At 39.9% G+C, this 21164-nt stretch overlaps 1 protein-coding gene across 1 annotated transcript; it reads left to right on the top strand.

Moving 5' to 3' along the window:
- Positions 1-529: 529 nt before the first annotated feature.
- Positions 530-4460, top strand: LOC103712628 (BTB/POZ domain-containing protein At3g22104-like). Its single transcript, XM_008799200.4, has 3 exons — positions 530-1109; positions 2467-3570; positions 3852-4460. The coding sequence occupies exons 1-3, from the start codon at positions 1047-1049 to the stop codon at positions 4296-4298; spliced, it is 1614 nt and encodes a 537-aa protein (XP_008797422.3). The 5' UTR covers positions 530-1046; the 3' UTR covers positions 4299-4460.
- The last annotated feature ends 16704 nt before the right edge of the window (positions 4461-21164 follow it).

Below are 21164 nucleotides of genomic sequence, written 5' to 3' on the forward strand. Positions count from 1 at the left end.
AAGACCTAAGCCGGTCTTCTAAAATGGATGGAGTCACACCTTCAAACATGACCCATGGTTTCATTTCAGGTCGCTACTAAAAGATTCAAGAGAAAGGGGAGATGAAACCAGGGCACATCACAATCGCACGGGAAACAACCACCCAAGAGATGTCCCAAGGAGTGATGTTATCCACAGATACCAACTTCAATATAAATGGGAGAAATTATATTTTATATTAGCATACACCACATAGTTGTGCACGCCATGAATCCCAGCCACCTTTTTCTATAGGAATATATCAAGATAAGTGTCTCATGGGATCTCGAGGTTGTGATTGGCGGCGCGCAAGGCCATATGGATATAATTTTTTCATAAACTCATATAATTTTTCAAAAAATTTAAATTAAGTTGTCACCCTTCTCTCTCCTCTCCATTTTGAGGGGCATTTTGGGCAGGTAATTATTCACATGGGAAAGCATGGCACTTTCTAAGAAAGATGTTTGTTGGGCTGGTTATATTTGTTTATTACATGAGGAAGAACTGGGATTTGGCAGTGAGAAGGCTTGAGATGGGTGAGAGCTTAAGACTGGAGAGAGGCCATAGGAAAGAGTCTCCTTGAGCTCAAAGCTTGGGGTCCGAACAGAGCATTCTATAAACTTACTAGGAGTTGGAAAAGACTACCAGAGACGTTAGGATTCTCCTCACCAACTCTATTGGTCGCTTCCCCAACACTACTACCCTCTCTCCCCACTCTTCCTATCTGTCTTCTGGGCCTTGGTGTCTCAGAAAATGTGACTTCTTTTCTCTTTTCTTTTCTTTTCTTTTCTTTCCCTTCTCTTCCCTTCCATTTGACCAGCCAGAAGGGCTCTGCCTTCCCTTTGTCTTGTTGCCCTTCTGAGAATTTGGCTTTGTGGGTTTCCTTTTCCCTCCATCTCCTTTCCCATCTCCATCATTGTATCCTTTTTCAGTCCTAGAGATTGGTCTTAGAAGTTGGAGTTTGGTTACCTGTTCCAAAGATCACTGTTTTTGAAGCCCTTCTGGGGTGAAATTTGTTTTTGGAGGCAATGAAGGTGACTTGTGACCTTGAAGTGGATGTCAATGGGGAAGAGATCTTCTTAGTGAGTAAGGTAAGTTCTTTCTCCTACCAATACTAATGGATAATTTGGTATCTGTATTTCCAAATATTTCTCTTTGTTTTTTTTCATAGTACCTTCAAGAAAATTTAGGATTTTGATCAAGTTCCTGAATTGGCTTTACTTCATTCGCCACAGATATGTAAGTTATTCCCTGTTTCTTCCTGATTAAAGAAAGATGCGATTTTTACTTTTAAGGGGCAGTCAAAAAGGATTTAATCCAAAAGTTCTTTTCTTTGAAGGTTTGGAGTGTCTCTTTCTTTCATCTTTGCTCGATTCCTTGTTTGATGTACTGTTGTCTTTAAGGTTTCATTCCTATGAATAGAATGGTATTTTAAGTCTTCTTGTTTGCTATTTTGGTTATTTTTGGTGGCTAATTGCCACTGTTTGGGAAATTTGAGGTTTGTCATTTTTTGGTAGTTTTTGAACTGTTTTTAACTGCTAATGGAGAAATCGATCAGATTCTCTTCTTAATTTTGTCCTTCGTTTCAACCATCTTTTGGTCTCATCCAATTTCTACTCTTGCAGACATTTTTTTTTGTTTTGGGTGCCATCTTTGGTTTTCTTCACTGTATCATCTTCTGTTGGCCAATCAACTTCACCCTCTCTTCTTATGGAATGTTTGCTTCTGTGTTCTGCTACCTCTTTTTGATAGCTTCTATTGCTTTATCACAAGTTATGAGCATATGTTTTAATGACTTTGGTTCTTTTTTGCTCTCATTTAAGACCTCTTCATGCGAGGATTAAATGTTGTACTCATTTATCTCCCTTTCCAGTCCCACCTCTCTGTCCAATTAAAGTTGGCCTCATGGGTGGTGTCATTGCTTCCTTACCATGTATGAAGGAATGATTTTGCCTTCTTGTTCTCCTTATTTCATTGTCTTCTAGTAAATGCCTATAGCTACTGCACACCTTCTAGTAATGGGCTTTAGCTTCCTTCATGAATTCAATGCTTTTGGTGGCTGTCTTCGAAAAAAATTTCCAATTCTTTGAAGGGGATTAGGGTTGTTCTGAATTGTTGTGCATTTCATGCCAATCCCCTCTTCTACTTTACTAACAATTTTCGGCAAATTTTTTCCTTAGATGGCTATCTACACCTATCTTGGATCTTTTGGTAATTCTTTTTTCTATAACTTCCTCGATGTGTCCTTAAACTTCATCAGAAGAATTCGATTTGTTATTACCATAGTTCTATCAGAAGATCTATTATTACCATTCAACTCTTTTCATAACAATTTAATATACTAATTGCTAAATGTTACCACATATCATATCCTTCTACACAAAGCCTTTGTTATATTTGGGTGGATAACTTTGTTCATATGAGTTATAACTCTGTGGCCCTTTGCAGGAAATCCTTTCATCATTCTCTGGTAGGCTGAGGAAGTTATTTAACAAACCATCAGATGCAGCAGCGACTAAGGTTCTGAAAGTAATATTCCATGACTTGCCAGGAGGGCCTGAGGCATTTGAGCTCATGACCAGGTTCTGCTACAGTAATGGCGGAATTCAGATAACTCCCACTAATACCTGCGTTCTCCACTGCATAGCTCAGTTTATGGAGATGAGCGAGGATGTCTCTTCCTCCCCAAACTTGATCGAGCTGACTGAAAAATCTCTTGAGGGAATTCTTTATTGGACGTGGTCCGAGATCGTGAATGCCTTGAAACAGTGCCAAGATTTCTTCCCTGCAGCCAACTCCTCAGGGATCGTTGATAAAATATTAGAGACTCTAGTAGGAAGAATCACGACAGCCAGTGATACAAGTCCTACAGGTTCCTCTCCGGAGAGCTTCACTTTCCGCTTTTCATGTGATACAAGGAGTACCGTTAGCACTAAAAACAGCAATTACCGAGTTTGGTGGTTTGAAGATCTTGTGGTTTTGAACTCCGACTCTATCAAGAAAATAATCAAGAGCATGGTTTCTCAGAAAGTAGATCATGCGACGGTCAGTAGGTTCCTCTTTTACTACATCAAATGTAAATTTTCCAATGCCACCTCTGATGAGAAGAAGAAATGCACTGAAGTTGTGGTCGACTTGCTCTACTCTCTTGATAGAAGCTCAGTGTCCTGCAAGAGCTTGTTTGGAATTCTTCGGATCTCATCATCTCTGAATCTAAGCAAGTGTTGCAGGAGCAGATTGGAGAGTATGATAGGAAGTCAGCTTGATCAAGCAACATTGGACAATTTACTTGTGCCAGCCCCAGCTGGGATGGAAAGTATTTATGATGTAAATCTAGTCTTAAGGTTTGTGAAATCTTTTCTTAGTGCTGGAGGCCAAGCATCTGTAACTAGATTGAAGCAGGTGGGGAGCTTAATTGACTTATACCTAGCAGAAGTTGCTCCTGACTCATGTTTGAAGCCCCCAAAATTCATTGCACTAACTATAGCCCTACCTGATGCTGCAAGAGATTCTCATGATGCCATGTACCAAGCAATCGTCATTTACCTTGAGGTGAGTCATTTATGTGATCAAAATTTTCATCTCAGTGTTCACATAAGTTCTTCCAATTTATGTTCTAGGTGATTCAAATTAAAAACCAAACAAAAATAGTAAGGCTAATACTCTGAGCTCTCACTATTACTAGTCCAATTGGATAGATTCAAGGGGAATTCTAGAATTTTAGTTAATAATGAACTAATTTTAATTCTTCAAAAACTTTTGGTTGCCACTTCAAATATTTGATCTGAAGTTTTTCTCTCTGCTGCGTCCATTATCCTTTGATATATACTCAGGTTCATGCTCAATTATCTGAGGAAGAGAAGATGAATATATGTTGTGCCATAAACTGCGAGAAGCTTTCAGTGGAATCCTGCAAGCATCTTGCATGGAACTCAAAAGTTCCTAAGAGGACAGCAGTCCAAGCACTAATTTCTCAACAATTGAAGCTCAAGAGCCTACTCGAAGACACCAACCACTTAAAATCTTTCAGTTCTCCTCTCAAGGGAAATGAGTATGAGAAAAATCAATGTGACGATGGTGAGCAGATCATTCTTTATGCAAAGAAGCTCAATTTGCCAATGGAGAATGAGAAGCTCAAAGCCCATCTGCAAGGAATGCAATGCAGGGTAATGGAATTGGAGAAGATTTGCAAAAAAATGCGAACGCAGATGGCAAAGATCATGAAGACTGAGGTATCCAGTCCTGGTAGCTCGAGATCAGTCCCTAGACTATGTTCATGATTCAATTCTATATATATATATATATATATATATATATATATATATTTGTACATAATATTATTGTTGACAAGTGGGTTCCACAGTATCTGCTATAATGTCTTGGTCCCTTCCTGTGGTAAAGCTGGTAAGCGAGCGGTGCCTTTAACAGAGGAAAATGAAAGATTGTTGGATTGTTCTTTCTGAAGGGTGAGATGTCCATTTGTACGTCTGCTGATAAGTTTGGCTCTTCTTTTGTCATTAGTGTTCATGGTACAGGCTTTTTATAGCCCTCGCTAAAAGACTGACAGGTATCTTTAGCTAAGAGGCAGTTGGCAGCCTGGTAACTTCCCTTTGGCTAAGCCACTCTAAGAACATCTAAGCTTGCAACGGCGCTAATTCAAAATTTGAAGCATAGAAAATTTCTTTGGATTCAAGAGAACTATTACCATATAAATCAGGACATTCTATGAAGGGAGGGATACGTAGTATTGAAACAGTTTACCTTTGGCCGATTTTACTATTCCTCGTATACAAAAGCCAATTCAGTAACATCTCTCCATTTAGTTTCATGGTTCCAAGTCCAAGTCTGTGGAAATCTTTGGGCTTTCTGAGCGTGAGGTTGCCCAATGTCTCCATGACAACATTAGCAAGACCGACGTACAGGCATCGTAGCGACCGATGGTCAGGGAGCAGTCAACTGAAAAAAAAAAAAAAAAGATGCGAGCCTATTTCTACATGTTACCTTCTTAGCTTTGGATACCTCCTCCTAAGAAAAAATAACTGAGGGGTTTGTGGAGTTCAACTCCACCATGGAGATCTAGTCATTTCCCAATGAGCTCAGGTATTACATGGACCAGCCGAATTCTAGTTCTTTTCCTGTGGAAGCCGACTAGCCAAATGATGAAGGACCTGGTGCACTAGATCCACTTTTTTATATTTTTAATAGTGATTTGAGGTGATTAATGGTCTGCTCTTGAGTTTGTTGTGCTCATGGGCAGTAAGTGCTGTTTGCAGTATGATTAAACAGGACCACCATTAACAAAATGCTAAGTGGAAAGCTCACTCAAAAAAAAAAGAAGAAAATGTTGAATAGTTGTTGGTGGGACTCTCCATCCAAAGTCACCACTCACTACTAATTAGTTTATGCGATGCTCACGTAATTATAGTTTATACTTTGTAAACGAGCTTGTGAAAGGGTCTTGATGAACCCCGAGGCGAGGAACGCGGCAAAGGGCACGCGGAGTTGCGAGACCCCACGCCATTGTCGTTGCGCTTGAGAAATGGAGGGGTGCGCACGGCATTGCATGGTAGCGCCATGCAACCCAGTGAATTTAATGGCATGAGACATGGATGTGATTTGAGACGCTAGAAAAATATAATTAAAAAATAATAATGTTGTTTGCTAGTTAAACAATTGAGTATAAATTTTTAAGAGCATATCTTTTATGGCAAGAAGCTTTTTCTTTTTTTGCCAGAAGTCCATTCTAACTAATGTGTCCAAGCCGTTTATGCAATAATTTAATGGAGGAATCTTGAACTGCATTCACCTCCTTCTTGTACAATTTTGCTTGCATCATGTAAAGTATGCTTGATTTCTTTCCTCTTACTACCAAGAGAGAATCCTTGGTAAGCTTCCACATTCCTTCACCAAAGTAGTTATGGTAATCTTCATCACAGGGTTGGCTCAACCCTTAGGCCCCGACCCCCAAGTGCATTTATTATAATGAGTTCTAAGGTGAGCGTCCAAATGCATTGAGGCCCCCAATGCATTCCCTCAATGCATTTGGGAGCTTCAAATGCTACATATTTTTATAGCTATAAATGCATTGAGGTCCCCAAATACATTTATGTTGGGACGTATCTCTTACCTAAAGAAATTTATTATCTCTTTCCTTATTTATGCATTAAAGCACCCAAATGCATTTATGTTGGGGCCTTTGAGTTCACCTTAGGCCCCCAAATGCATGGAGTTGCTCCTGTTTCATCATTAAGTACTCCAGTAGAGATCAAGTGGAGGCGGATATTGTTAGAAGTATGCACTAGAAACCAATATAGCTGACACATATTTATAATCTGGGCATAAATTTGTAATTTGACTCTTATTGATTAATAAGATTGGGCAATTTATTATTCATTCATATTTGTATGTGTCCATGAATCGTCCAAAAAATTAATAAGATGGTGACACATATTCTCAAGGAGTTGAGAATTTGAGGCATGTGTTATTATGAATTAATTTCTAAATGCTCCTGATCAATAGAACCATCACGAGGGACGGTGATCGATTCGATAAGATTAGTGCACAGATCACTTAGTCAGATGGATGAGTCTCGAGTCTACAGTGTAGAAACTCTAGAGTGATTGTGCAAGTACTTGTTAGAGAACAAGATACTGAGCATGACCAAAGAAAGTAGTCACATATATGTCTATCCACTCGTCAGCGACTACTTATGCTGCAGTTGTATGACTAGTCCTTTAATCTGCGATGCCTCAGCTATTCATCGTGAGATTGCTATAGTTTGACGAGCATGTGAACTTGGGCCCTAGCCATTCGGGTTCTTGTGGTGCGGATTACTGCAATAGATTCATTTTAGAATATAGGGTTGCATCTAGATGGGATCTATCGATCTTGATAGATTGGAGTGATCCTATGTGATTTATGAGACTAAGTTCGATAAATTTCTGGCCAAGTATTTTGGAAAAAGAGTTTTCCATATCTCGAATTAGAAGTCGAATAAATTTGACATATGACGGACGATGGGGTTTGACGAGTTATCTATAATCTCCATCCTGATCCATGACAGAGGGACTGTATCATACGCTAACTGCACCAGAGGTTCAGACATTCCATTCTGCTGGGTTGCCACCACATACTGCTAGGTGTCACTAGTGGATTGTGAGATTCGAAGGCATTCACTTGATGATCAGTGAACCCTAAGAGCAGAATTGAAATTGTTTCAGTCCACTGAAAGGAGTTTCAGTGATATTGAGATGGGGATCTCAATATGTCTCACTACCAGACAGAATAAAACCTACGAGGTCACACACATAGAGAATTTGATTAGTCAAATTATAGTAATTATGATTTAGAATCACAGTTGATGTCAATGATCAATATAATTGGTGATTGAATTAACCTATTAAGTATTAATGAGTTAATGGAAGAAGAATTAAGTGGAATTGATTGCAATTGGATTGCAATTAGGCTGATTTGATGAGCCAAATCAAATTGGGTTCGACCCAAATTGAGTTGGGCTCATGATTGGTTTAACCCTGATTAGATCAAGGTATATTCTTGGAATATGCCTTAAGTCGTGTTCACACTATACGAATTTTAAAGTCCACATGGCATCGTAGGATGAAAATGCATTAAGTCGTGTTCACACCATAAGGACTCTAAAGTCTGCATGGCGTCGTAGGATGCATGGCGCCCCATCTAATTTTTCTAATGTGATTAGGAGTTAGCCTAATTAAGGGACAAGTCCTAATGTGATTAGGACCCATCCAAGGCGCCATGAAAGAGGTTCAAGCCCAATGTGATTAGGCTCCAATCTCTTGTTCCAAGGACACATGTCATGCATTGATTTGAGGCGCCACCTAAATGGATTCTAATCCACTTGATCATGGCGCCATGGACACTTGGCATTGATCCAGTGGTGGGCGGCAAGGTAGAGTTTATCTCTTGGTTTGATAAGCCTTGGAAAAACCCTAAGCCACCAATTATAAAAAGAGTTTATTGGAGGCGTGTGAGGGCAATTTATTGGAGTTTCTTCCTCCTTCTCCATGCCTCCTCCCTCTCCCTCTTCTTCTCTTCTCCCATGGCAGCAAGGAGCAAGCCTTCTTCCTCTTCCAAAGGTGTGTTGGAAGCGTGAGAAGAGAACCTAAGGGGAGAGCCTACACGCCCAAGGAAAGAAGGGTTCTTTCCTTCCATGCCCAAGCCTTCTTCCTCCCTTCTCCATGGCAGCAAGAGGTCTTCTTCATCCTCTTTCTCCACGATAGCAAGGCAAGGAAGATCCACAGTGCAAAGCTTCCTCCTTTCCTTCCTTCATCGTGAACAAGGTTGAAGAAGAAAGAATTCTTCTTCAAGGAGGTATGTTGTTGATCTTCTTCTAATCATTATTGATAGTCATGAAAGGTCTCTGCAAGGAGCTAGCACTTCGGTGAGATCTGATCTCAGATATTCAAGTCCTCTTGTGGATACCTGTAGAGGCCAGACGCTTGTGCGGCTCCAATAGGAACCTCCTATGATCATCAAGCTGCGGTGTTTTTTCACCCGCACAAAAGTTTGAAAATGGGATCTTCAAATCTTTGTTTCTGATTTTTTTTTCAATTTTGTGATATTTAATCAACCTTTTTCAGATCCTAATCTTCCCTCCCTCATGAGCAAAGGTCTTCTGGATTTGGATCCAGAAAAATTTTTGAACTCTATGATCTATGGCGCGTTCATACGATGAACAACGTCACGTGCGATATTCCGTTGTGATCGTCACATCGCGCAGGGCGTAACTCAACAGATATGTGGAACATCTCTCGCCAATTTAATTTAATAATAGTTAACACCCAATGTCGGCTTCCAAGCAAATATCTTCTATGCCCACAATCTTAGTTACTCCATCATTTTCCATCTTAACACTACTAATATCACCACTAGCATAGGATGGAAAGAAATTTCGTCGAGAAGTAAAGAGGCACCTGAGTCAACAACCCAAATACAATCCTCGCATGTAAGATTTACACAAGCATCCTACAAATAATACCGACATCACCATCAGATTCAACTATTGTCGTATCATTTTCTTCCTTTTTTTCTTCACCTCTTCCCCTTGATTGCTCTCTTTTAAATTTTGTGCACTCTCTTTTCATGTGCCCTGGCCTACCATAATAAAAACATTTGATCTCATTTCTGAATCTGGACCTTATCTTTGACTTATCATGATTGTTAGAATTTTGCAAGATTCTAGTTTTACTCCTCCCCTACTTTTCTATAACCAATGCCTCTAACTGTAGAGTTACACCATGTTCTCTTTTTCTAACCTTCTCATTAAGGATACTATTTTTAACCATTCCCAACATTACCACACCATTAAAAGCTAAATTACTAAGTGACACAACTAGAGTTTTCCAACTATCAGCCAAGAAGCCGAGCAATAAAAATGCTTGCAACTCACCATTTAACATCATTTTCATAGTATTTAGCTAATTTACCACATCTTGAAATCTACTTAAATGCTCGGTCATTGAACTTTTCTTCTTATACTTCATATTCGCAAGCTTTCTGATCATGAATGCCTTATTCTGTACAATCTTTCGCTCATAGAGACTCTCTAATATCTTCCATAAACTATGAGCATTAATTTCTATAGCAACATGATGAAAAACACTATTATCTATCCACTGCATAATCAATCCAACCATCTTTCTATTCATTTTCTCCCACTCTTGTCAAGTTTTGTCACTTGGTTTGACACTATCTCATAGGATCATACAAATTTTTGCAATATAGTAAATCTTTCCATCGCAGCTTCCAAATTGAATAATTAAAATATGTGAGTTTAATCAAATTGCAACATAAATGCTCTTCCATTTAATTAACACAAGAAAAGTTCAACCACTAGCAACTTGCTTGATACCACTTTGTTGAAAAAATGCAATTAAGAAATAATGATGCTACAAATTTTTTTTTTCTTTATGTTATTAAATGAGATATCACTTCCCAAGCAACAATAATCTCTACAATCTACTCAAGCAATTAATAAGCAAAATAATCAAGCAATCTACAAACAAGAGACGATACAATTTTTAATGTGGAAAACTCTTTGATGTGAAGAAAAAAACTCACGGAACCTAGTCCAACCAAAAACTTCAACTATTTAGAATAATGAGATTACAATGATTCTCTCTAGATCAACTAGAGGTTGCACAAACATCAACAAAATTTAATCTTGGCTTTCAAAATAAGAACATTCATCACTAATAAGGCAGATTTCAACAATAAACAACAAAATAGAGAATAAATTTCACTAAGTATTGATTTTTGAAACAATCAATAGAGAAAGCTTTTTAAAGATCCAAATCGTTCAATCTTGAGCTCTTAATGCCGGACATACTAAAATTTCGGCCAAATCTGAATAAAATCAACTATCAGTTCATTCGACAAGTAGTATTTTTTCTTCCTCTTTTTCTCCTCTGTTTTTACTCTTTTTTTTTCTCTTTCGTTTTTCCATAGAGCCCCACACCCCACTCTTTCTTCTCGATCAACTCACCCAAGCTGGAGGTTTCCTTCTTATTTTCTTTTATTTTAAAATTCAAATGAGGTGATCCACATGAGGAGGGACCACACCAGCAACAAGGAAGCAGGCATATTCTTCGACATGAGAAGCTTCTTTGGATGCTCTCTGTAGCCGGGACCACCCAAATTGAGTGCAGATATATTAGATTCACTCTGAAACTGTGTTTCCTGACATGAATATATGGTAAAAGAAATGTGTTTCTGTATTATAGTCAAAAAGTAAATGGACGTGGTCCTCTTTTATGTTATTTTCGTGAGTTTCACTCGATTATAACTTGAATACGCGCGCGCACCCATGTATCCTAACATCCCTTGGGTCTAGTGTTGGGCAACGGACAGTGCCGGGCCGGCCCGGCCCAGGCCCACCGGGCCAAAGGACTAAACGGGCCGTGCCTGGCACGGCCCGTCCAGCATGGAACGCCAGCCCGGCCCGGCCCCAGGCCCGTCTATTGGCGGGCCGGGCCGGGCACAGCACGCCACGGGCCGTGCCAGGCACGGCCCGTAACGGGCGCAAACGGGCCATGCCAGGCACGGCCCGCAACGGCTTCAAACGGGCCGTGCCTGGCACGGCCCGCAACGGCTCCAGACAGGCCGTGCCGGCACGGCCCGTCTGGAGAGGGGGGAGGCCAACGGCTATTTTCGGAAAAAAGTCCATTTTACCCCTCCCAACAGTCCAATAACGGCTGAATTGAGGGGTATTTTGGGGAAAAAAAATTTGGCCTTCTATAAATAGCCCATTCCTCCCTCATTCTCACCACACCAAACCTCTCATTCTCTCCTTCTCTACTGCTATTATTTCTCTCTTCTAAAGTGCTCTTCTAGCAATTTAATTTTTAGTTTGTTCAAGTGCTACACAAGAGGAGGTTCCTGTTGAGAAGAGAAGGTCGCTTCTGTTGAGAGCACAAGAGGAAGCTCGGAATCTCGGCTCTGCCTCTGCCCTCCGACCCTCTACTCAATTCCTCCTTGCGGTTAGTTTTTATTTTTTGAATTAATCATAGATATGTCATCTTTTGAGGAAAGTCAGTTTGGCATTCCTGTTTCTGAGGGAGAAGAAACTAATCCCCAACCCCATGTTCCTAGTTCCTCTAGAACTGGTGAACCGAGTGAAGATCAAACCTCTTCTCGTAAGAGGACTAGTGCTGTATGGAATGAATTTGATAGAGTTATGGTTGATGGAGTCTGGAAAGCTAGATGTAAAAAATGTGCCAAACTTTATAGTTGTAGTAGTAGTGGGGGAACAGGGCATTTAAAAAGACATCAAGAGAGTCATAGGATGCATGATTCTCATGCTCAAACTCAAAGTACCCTTAATATACAAGGGGGATTACTTGTAGGTAATTTTGCATATAATCATGAAAATCAAAGAAAAGCACTTGTAAAATGGATAGTTAAGGATGAATTACCTTTTAGTTTATGTGAATCTTTTAATTTTGAAGAATATGTTCAATTAAACCTACAACCTGCTTACAAAAGAACTAGTAGGCGTACATTTAGAAGAGTAGCTATGACCAACTTTTTAGCAATGAAACAAAATTTAATTGAAACACTTTCTACTTTAAATGTAAAAATTTCATTAACTTCTGATATTTGATCAGCATCTGTAGGTAGTAATTGTTTTATTGCCATTACTGCTCATTATATTGATAATGATTGTCAATTAAATAAACGTATTCTTGCTTTTCGTGCTTTTGATTTTCCACATTCTGGGCAACAAATTTCAAATATTATTTATTAAACTGCATGTTCATATAATATTAATGATAAAATTATGTCTATTACTTTTGATAATGCATCTAATAATAATTTTGCTGTTGCATTATTAAAAGACTCATTGCATCCCATATTAGATGGAAATTTACTGCATATTAGATGTGCATGTCATATCTTAAATCTTTCTGTTCAAGCTGGCATGGGCATGATTCAAGATATGATTTCAAAAATTAGAAATGCAGTTTCTTTTATTCATGCTTCAAGATCAAGACTTCAAGAATTTAAGGAATTATGCATAAATCATGGTAAACGTTTTAAAAAATTTAAACTTGATGTAATTACTCGTTGGAACTCCACATATAGCATGATACATGATGCATACCCATATAAAAACTTATTAAGTGCATATATTAATGATCGTGGATTAGGCTTTACATTGTCTGAAACTGATTGGAATAAAGAAAAAATTTTGGAAGATTTTTTGCTTAGTTTTTATAATGCTACCAATGTTCTTTCTGGTATTTATTACCCTACTTCATGTTCATTTTTACAACAAGCATATATAATTAGTCAAAAATTTGCAGAACATAGATATGATGATGTTTTAATGCCTATTATTGACCTAATAGAATCTAAATGGAATGAGTATTGGGACAAGATATGTCCTATGCATAACTTAGCTGCTGTATTTGATCCTAGAGTTAAATTAAATGGCGTGCTAATTTTACTTGATGCATATTCTGAAAATATGAATCAAGATTCTGAATCTGCTAAAGATGAGGTAAAACAACTTCTTTATGATATTTATGCTATATATGATGAAAAAATTCGTGGATCTAGAACACAAATACAAACCTCTATTTCTTCTTCTAGTAGTTCTCGTTCGTCATCTATTTTTTCATTTATTGCACAGAGAAGACACACACATGCTTCAAGTTCCTCTTCATCTTCTGCATCTTTAAGTAGTGAACTAGAATTTTATTTACGAAATGATCTTCAGTCTGCATATGATGAAAATCAAATAGAGAATCTAGATGTATTATCTTGGTGGAAGAGTGTTAGAAATCAATATCCTGTTATGTCTGCAATTGCACGCGATATTTTAGCTGTGCAGATGTCCACGGTAGCATCGGAATCCGCTTTTAGTGCAGGTCGGCGTGTTCTTGACGAAAAGAGAAGTAGGATGACGGGCGAAACGGTGGAGATGCTTCTCTGCTTCAAGGATTGGTTGGATGCTGAGGCAAGACTTCAAGATAAAGGTGGACATAATACAACATCCTCTGATGATGATGATACAAACACTACTGAAGACTGAAGACTGAAGACTGAAGAGTGAATACTGATTCACTGAATCACTGATGATTAGTAAGATTTCTTAATTTTTTATAATTGTACATTTTTATTGTATTCTGGAGGTCAGACCAAGGTCCAAACCTCGACCCTTTCTTAGTTTCTTATTGTATTCTAGAGGTCAGACCAAGGTCCAAACCTCCCTTCATGTACCATTTTGATTTAAATTAATAAACTGGTAGGGGTCTATGCCAAACCCCCCACCATTAAGGTGGCTTTATATTCATAAATCCTTAGTTTTCAATATTTATTAATTTTTTAGGAAATTTATGAAGCATTAATTTTTATCGGGCCGGGCCGGGCCCAGGCCCGGACCGTGCCAGGCCCGCGGGCCAGCCCGGCCCAGGCCCTTATGGGGCGTGCCGGGCTGGCCCGCGGGCCGTGCCGTGCTTGGCCCGTGGGCCTAGAACGGGCCGTGCCGGCCCAGGCCCGAAGCGGGCCGTGCCGGGCTCGGCCCGCGGACCAGTACCCTGTGACCTAGCACGGCCCGGCACTGTAGCAAGCGGGTCGTGCCGGGCACGGCCCGCTTCGTGCCGGGCACGGCCCGCTTCGTGCCGGGCCGTTGGCGGCCCGGCCCAGTGCCCAACTCTACTTGGGTCCCTTATTTGCGTGGGGATTGGTAACAAGGGACTTTGGTCCACTCACCAGCCCCTTCAACATGGCTTGTCGTTAAACCTCTCACATGATGTGTGGGATGAAAAAAATCAAATACGATCACAAACAAATTTGGTATTGGTGGTGCATTAATTGTGAAATAAATTTGAAAGAAATTAAACAATTTAAGTAGCTGGACATTTTAATCCATTTAATTCATTATGTCCTCTCCCTTCTCTCTGTTATTGTAAGTATCTCTTTCTAATAAAATTGGGTGGTTAGCCTCCCTTTATTAAATAATAATAATAATAATAATAAAATTTCATTATGTCTTAATCAACATAACCATGGTGCTCTCACGTCCCTCGCCTATGCGGGGCATGTGAGGCACCCAGTGCCTATGTAGGGACCACATGAGGGGAGAAACATGGAGCTCCCTTGCCAGATGAGGAGCAAAACATGGGGCTTCATGCAAGCATCTTTCACTCCTTCCCGATTTTGTTTTTCTCTCATATACATCTGCAGGATTTGGAGACACCAGCCTCATATGTCTAGGCTCTAAAACGAGTTTTTTCGATGTGGAACTATTGAGCCTCACACCCTTCCCACCTCGGACAAGAGCCGTCCTCGGCTCTGATACCAAATGTCACGCATTCCGCCTGTGCGGGGCCCGTGAGGCACCTAGTGCACACGTGGGGGTCACATGGGGGGAAACACGGAGCTTCCCTGCCAAATATTGTCCGGTTCTGGAGCTTCACGCAAGCGTCATTCACCCATCTCCGGTTTTATTTTTCTCCCAAAACGCGTCTTCAGGATTTGGAGACACCCGCCTCATATGCGCAAATTCTGAAACAAATCTTTCCGATATGGAACTATTGGGCCTCACAGGTGCCATGCACAAGTTCAAAAGAAGTACGTGATTTATAAAATATACATCTCCAGTTGCAATTTGCAAGTTATTAGTGGATAGCACCAAAAATTTGTGGAGCCAAACGAATGAAAGAAAGAAAGCTGGTGCATCCACTATGGTTTTAGATAAGGTAAGAACCTTATCTGACTGTAAAGTACAATCTTTAAATTATCATCAAAGCTAGAATTCTTGCATCTAGAAGAGCAAAACAGAATCCGACCGAGACAAGAGAAGGCCGATGCCGGTCCAAAAGCCTCGGTTTTTATTAACTTGGTATAATAAACTCGATAATGGCATGACATGATTGCGTCCATCATTCATAATCTAAATTAAACAACTCAAAAGTCGAGGAACTATTAATTGCAAGTAGCTTCCATTGTACCTCAGACCGAGACCTTATGATTAGATAATAACAACATGATGTGGGAGCCCACCATGTCGCACTGATGACCGGCCTCTCGTTGATTTCCAAAATTTTAGTCGGTCTCATCAGTTAATTCGCAGCATGCATTCCAACATAATTTATAAGCATCAACATATTCACAGATTTCTTGCATTTGACTTCACCTTCTTTTCTTCCTTTCTATATAGCATTTGACCAGATGTTAGGGCTTAATCAATTTGCATCTCGAGAAACTACAGATTTACACATAAAGTCACTTGTTTTAGAAACAAACTTGCAAAGAGAAACCTCTTTGTATCATAAAGGAACCCTGAACAATGCATGAAATCTCAAGCTATACGGCAGCAAAAGATATCTTCAACGACGCTCATATTCAAAACCTAGACTCAGCCAAAACAATTACGTACTAATAATAAAATCATCGATTGAAGGATAGAGTTGCACTAACCAAGCCCAAAATAATGTCTCTAAATCATAACCTTTAAAATGGCCAACCAATGGTGTTCTATAGACACCTAGAGCAATCCAACAAAAACAATCGACTAATGCTTGCATGACAGTTGACACACCCACATATCCAAAAAAAAAAAAATCCAAGATTATATGCAGGGGCGGCTCAATACATTCTGGGGCCTAAGGCGAATCCAATGAATGAGGCCTTTTTTTTAATAATAATTTTTTTAATAAATATAAAATACTTAAAAAAATATATGAAAATAGATAGCTATCAAGTATACTATTTCAATCATGAATCTAACAAAGATAGACAAGAAGCCTTTTCAATTTAATATAATTCTTGAATGGAAGCACATAAAAGTAATTATTCTAAATGAAGGGCCATGAAACTGATTAAATAACTGAGATAATGCTTGGCAATACTGTTTACCATGTCAAGCAAGAGCCGAATAGGAAAAGGTCGTCTCATGGCACTTCATGGTCAAGGTAAAGAAAAGAATTTGTCCATAAAGAAACCTCTCAATAAAAGAAAGTAGGGTCATTATGGGAAATTCACTCCATCAAATTAATAAAAGTCCCATCCCACCATTTCCCCTTCAAGTGAGTACCCAAGCAGCAACTGCAACATCACGGCACAGCAGCCATTCAACCCCCTCCCTCCTTTTCTCTCTCTACCACCCAAGAGGGGAGAAGAAACCGAGAGGAGAAAACTAAAAGAATCTCCACCCTCCAAGACGTCCATCTCCAATCCCCCTATCTTTCTTCCGGATGGCCCAACTGGATCAGGAGTAATGTGAGGGAAGGAAAACCAAGACTAAAACCAAAAAAGAGAAGGGATGAAAGGTAAGAGTGGCTTCAGGCGTCTATCAAGCCAACCAAATCCCTCCTCTCTCTCTCTCTCTCTCTCTCTCTCTCCCCCCCCCCCTCCCACCCAAAACAAAACTACTGTCCCCAACTTCCAAATTGCCCCTCTGCAGGCCAGGAAACTCTCCATCGATGGAGGGGGAAAGATTCGTAGCCAGCTCCTGATCCCGTTTATATGGGGCCTTTGATTCCTTTTGATCAGCCTCTCGGGGCCTTCCATTGGCCCGGGGCCTTAGGCGACCGCCTCAGTCGCCTAAGGCTCGGGCCGGCCTTGATCAGAACAGGCTGTTGATCAACGAGATCAACCAGAACCATGAGTCGAAGGTCCCCGACAACCTCAGCCGGAACGTTGGCCTGATCCGAGAGCTCAACAGCAACATCAGGAGGGTCGTCGACCTCTACGCCGACCTCTCGAGCTCGTTTTCCAAGTCCGTGGAGTCGTCGGAGGGAGACTCGGCCGGCACGCTTTGGTCCGACGGGAAGGCTGGGCAGAAGAGAACTAGGCCCGGGTAGAGGCAAAGGCAGGCGCAGAGACAATGGCAGTAGGATTGGACCTTGATAGCTTGGTAGAGAAATAATAGGTGATTTCTTCCATTGTTGTAATTCCTATCTAACTCCCCTTTTTCTCTTTTCTCATTGAAATGGTGCTCTGTCTGCGTTCCAAACTAGTCTCATTTTCTTCAGTTGTAGTGTTCTTGCAACTGTCCTATGGGCATACCTTTGTTTGGAAATTCCCATGAAAATAGAGTGAGCATTACAACTCGTCATATACATTGTTGTTGATTCTTATGTATCGGTATTTATTGTCATAAAAGCCAATAGCATGTCCTGAGCTCTATCTATCATCGTGGTTGGCTTAATTATTTCATTTATGCTTTTCATGATCCAATGCTCCATTTTTTTGATGAATTGATCTTTTATATAGAGAAATATTTTTGCTCATCGAAATATTTTTTTTAAGAAGCTCACATGATGCTTAGGAAAATAATTTTGGTGACGATAGAAAAATGGTAAGCAGCTTATGTTTAATTGAGTATTTATTTTATTAAAAAATTATGTAAAATATCTATTATATATTTAATAAAAAAATAGATCTTATTCATAGATTTTGATATTTAAAGATAGCTCTGGAGAAAAAAAATTTTAATTTTCAACCAGTGCAAAAGTAAAATCATATTCCCTTATAAATTTTCTTTTTCATGAAACACGAAATCCTATTTTAATAAAAATGCTATTTTCTCGTTTCAAAACTTTAACTAAATAAGAAGTTTTTTTTGTTGACCATGCTTTCTTTCTTCTACTCTCATGAATCAAAGAAGTACTTAAGGTGACAAAGCTAACGTAGTGTGCTTTAATATCTCTGAATTTACAATTTTGAATATTTGGATGATGGGTTTTCTGTATGATTGACATGAATTATTGCTTGGAGTCCAATAGAAAATTTCCAGCAGACTCGACAACCACAAACATTTGATAGTCTGATGTCCGAGCCTTTCATCTTTTGCCTTCCACCTTCTCTTGTCGTTGGGAAGGTCGAGATCTGATCCAGGTTTTTTTATCGTTTTCTTGACTGATTGCTCTTCTGTCATCACCATCATCAATCCCTGATGAAATCAGTCTCCTTTTTTCCAGAGCCTTTTCCACAAGCATTTGTCCCTTTTTGTGATCTCTTCTTCCACTCATGCTTCTCAGTTCTCATGCGTTTTCCTTTTCACGAACTCTTGTATAGAGAGGACTGCAGTGGTGGGTACTGTCTCCCGCTTCATAAACCTACATAAGATATGGAGATAGGAGAACTTTTCCATCCTTTATGTGGGAGGGGAACATGCATCTCCCTGTGAATCCTGCAAAGTTAGTGGGCTTCTGAAGACGCTCCTTAGGACATCAACAAGAAAGCAACTTTTAGTATTTTTTTTGGGCTCCCAATCATAAACCACCACAAGGCTAGAATCCCAGATAGGAGCAGATGAGATTTTTGGTCCCTGTCATGTTCTATCCAATATCAATCTCATGTATGTTCTTTATTGTTGGAGCTCCACGCAAATAAAAAATATAAAATGAAAGTGTCACAACCTAGGGTTTCATCCAAAAAGGCTAGCCATAAAGTATTATTTGAATTTTTTTGGTCCTACCCAAGATCTACCCAGCGAATCAATGATATGGGACTAAATATATGCTCATACGGATCCTCACATACTTTCTCTGTTTAAACCCTGACGTCTTCGCTAGACTAAGGATCTAAATTCATTCAAATCTAATCACAGATACCATGATTAGCTTATGATCAGCTCAGTATTTTTCTAGTCTACATAAGTTATGGGTCGTATCTATTCTGATACCATTTATTCTATCACAATTTAAAACCTCATCCAAAGAGGCTAGCGAGAAGGTATTATGTGAGTTACTTGGTAGATCTATCCAGCAAATAACCGATATAAAACTAAACACACGCTCGCATGAATCTTTGCAGAAATGCAGCACACACACGCTCGTATGAATCCATACAGTGACACCCAACAGGAAGAGGACAAGGGGCCCAAGGTTCCTTTTCAAGGTGGAAGCAATTTATATGCCTCCATAAATGGTCACCATCAAGTATCAACATGTCATAACAAATCAAAATAATACATTCACATCTCATAACGGCATACTTCACAACCTCACTTGTTACTACGAAGGAGAAGGTGTCGTTCTCCAAAAAAAATAAAGTGTATTGCAAGTATATGCCTGGCTAAGAGGGATATCGATAGCTAAGTCATAAAAAATTCATGCTGCATGCTGTGGGTTGAAGGGCATAAAAACAAACAAAAAGGCTCGTTTGGTTTACGGAAAGTATTTTTCCTTCTACGAATAAGATTTTTGAGGAACAAATTCTTAGAAAGAGGATGCCTAGAAAAGTACTTTTGGCATGTTTGATTGACCATGGAAAAATGACAAATTTTTAAAGTGCTGATATTTGGTTGGCTATCCACTTTCCTGGAAAAGTTATATATAATTCTTATTATGCCCTTAATAAAAATTAGGTCTTTAATGCTTCTTTAATGTTGAAGGGTCTTTTTGGAAAAAAAGTAAAAATAGAGTGATTTCCGCCTCATGGGAAAGTAACTTTCTCATGTTTCTCATGGGAAAAACTTTTTCATGAAATGTGAGAATCATATTTTCATGGGAATACAACTTTCCCGTCTCTCTTCTTTAAAAACTCCAACCAAATAAGAGGCATCTCATTACTTTTCCGTTGAGCACACTTTCTCCCTTCTTTTTCCGCGAACCAAACGAGAAAATCGTAAGAGAGACAGTTGCTTGGGAAGGGAGAAAACATGATATGGGGTTTCAGGAAGAGGCGGTATGGGCAAAAGGCCTCGAGATTCTCACACGTGCAAAGGAAGTAACATTGGCACGTGTAGAGTCGAGTCTGGTCGCACAGCCTCGTGTTTCTCACGCCCAGATAACTTCGATCCTGCCGTGCGGTCGAGCCGTCGAGGGTTGGATTCATCTCCACGGAAGCCAGGCGAGGCCGCCGGTGGACCTTCGCTTTTTATTAACGTCTCCCCCGCAGACCGCGCCACAACGTTCGTTGGAAATCCTCGAGATTTTATAATATTTTGCTGCTCAATGGAATGTTTGGATGGATAGATTTACCCTCCTGGATTTTTGGTAGGTCACCACTTCGTCGGAGGTGATGGGGTTCTTCTTAATTCTTTACTAATTTTCTTTGAAGAGTTAAAAAAATAACCCACATGCGTGGCTCATGTTTTGAATTAACTGTTGTTATATATAAGGGACTTGGAGGCCTCACTTGTTATGTAAATAACGAAAATTTTGTTATAGTTACTATTTTACCCTCGGGTTGCCTCGACACGGTAGATAGATGAAGTTTGGATTTGGTGGCTATGTATTTACTCTCGGATTGCTTTATTCATTTGGAAGGTAGTCTGAAGATGCCTACCGACCAGAGGTGTGCTCGCGAGCAGAGAGTTGAGGATTTCTTCTGCATGTGAGGCTTGCCCAGCGATAGAGGGACCATTTACCATGCCCTCTTCTACTGTCCGCGGGCTGTCTAGATTTGGTGGTGCGCAGGGCTTGTCCTAGACGTCAAGCGGGGCAGGTCCCCGACGAAGGCTTTTCTATTACGGCTACAGGCATTTGCGAGGCGGCCTAATACGATGGTGTGGGGGTCCGATGTGCCTATCTGGCCTACCATACTTGGCTGGATAGGAACTCGCGGGTCTTCGATAACATGTGGCTACATCCGAGGGTGGTGGCGATCAGAGCCTTGCTTCATGCGTCAGAGTTCATCAGCAGTGCACAATC

This window comes from Phoenix dactylifera, chromosome 11 (genome assembly GCF_009389715.1).
Source record: "Phoenix dactylifera cultivar Barhee BC4 chromosome 11, palm_55x_up_171113_PBpolish2nd_filt_p, whole genome shotgun sequence".
Classification (NCBI taxonomy): Eukaryota; Viridiplantae; Streptophyta; class Magnoliopsida; order Arecales; family Arecaceae; genus Phoenix; species Phoenix dactylifera.

Coding starts and splice junctions, on each gene's coding strand:
- LOC103712628 (XM_008799200.4), top strand. CDS start 1,047: ATGAAGGTGACTTGTGACCTTGAAGTGGATGTCAATGGGGAAGAGATC. Junction 1,110..2,466: donor AGATCTTCTTAGTGAGTAAG/GTAAGTTCTTTC, acceptor GGCCCTTTGCAG/GAAATCCTTTCATCATTCTC. Junction 3,571..3,851: donor CAATCGTCATTTACCTTGAG/GTGAGTCATTTA, acceptor ATATATACTCAG/GTTCATGCTCAATTATCTGA.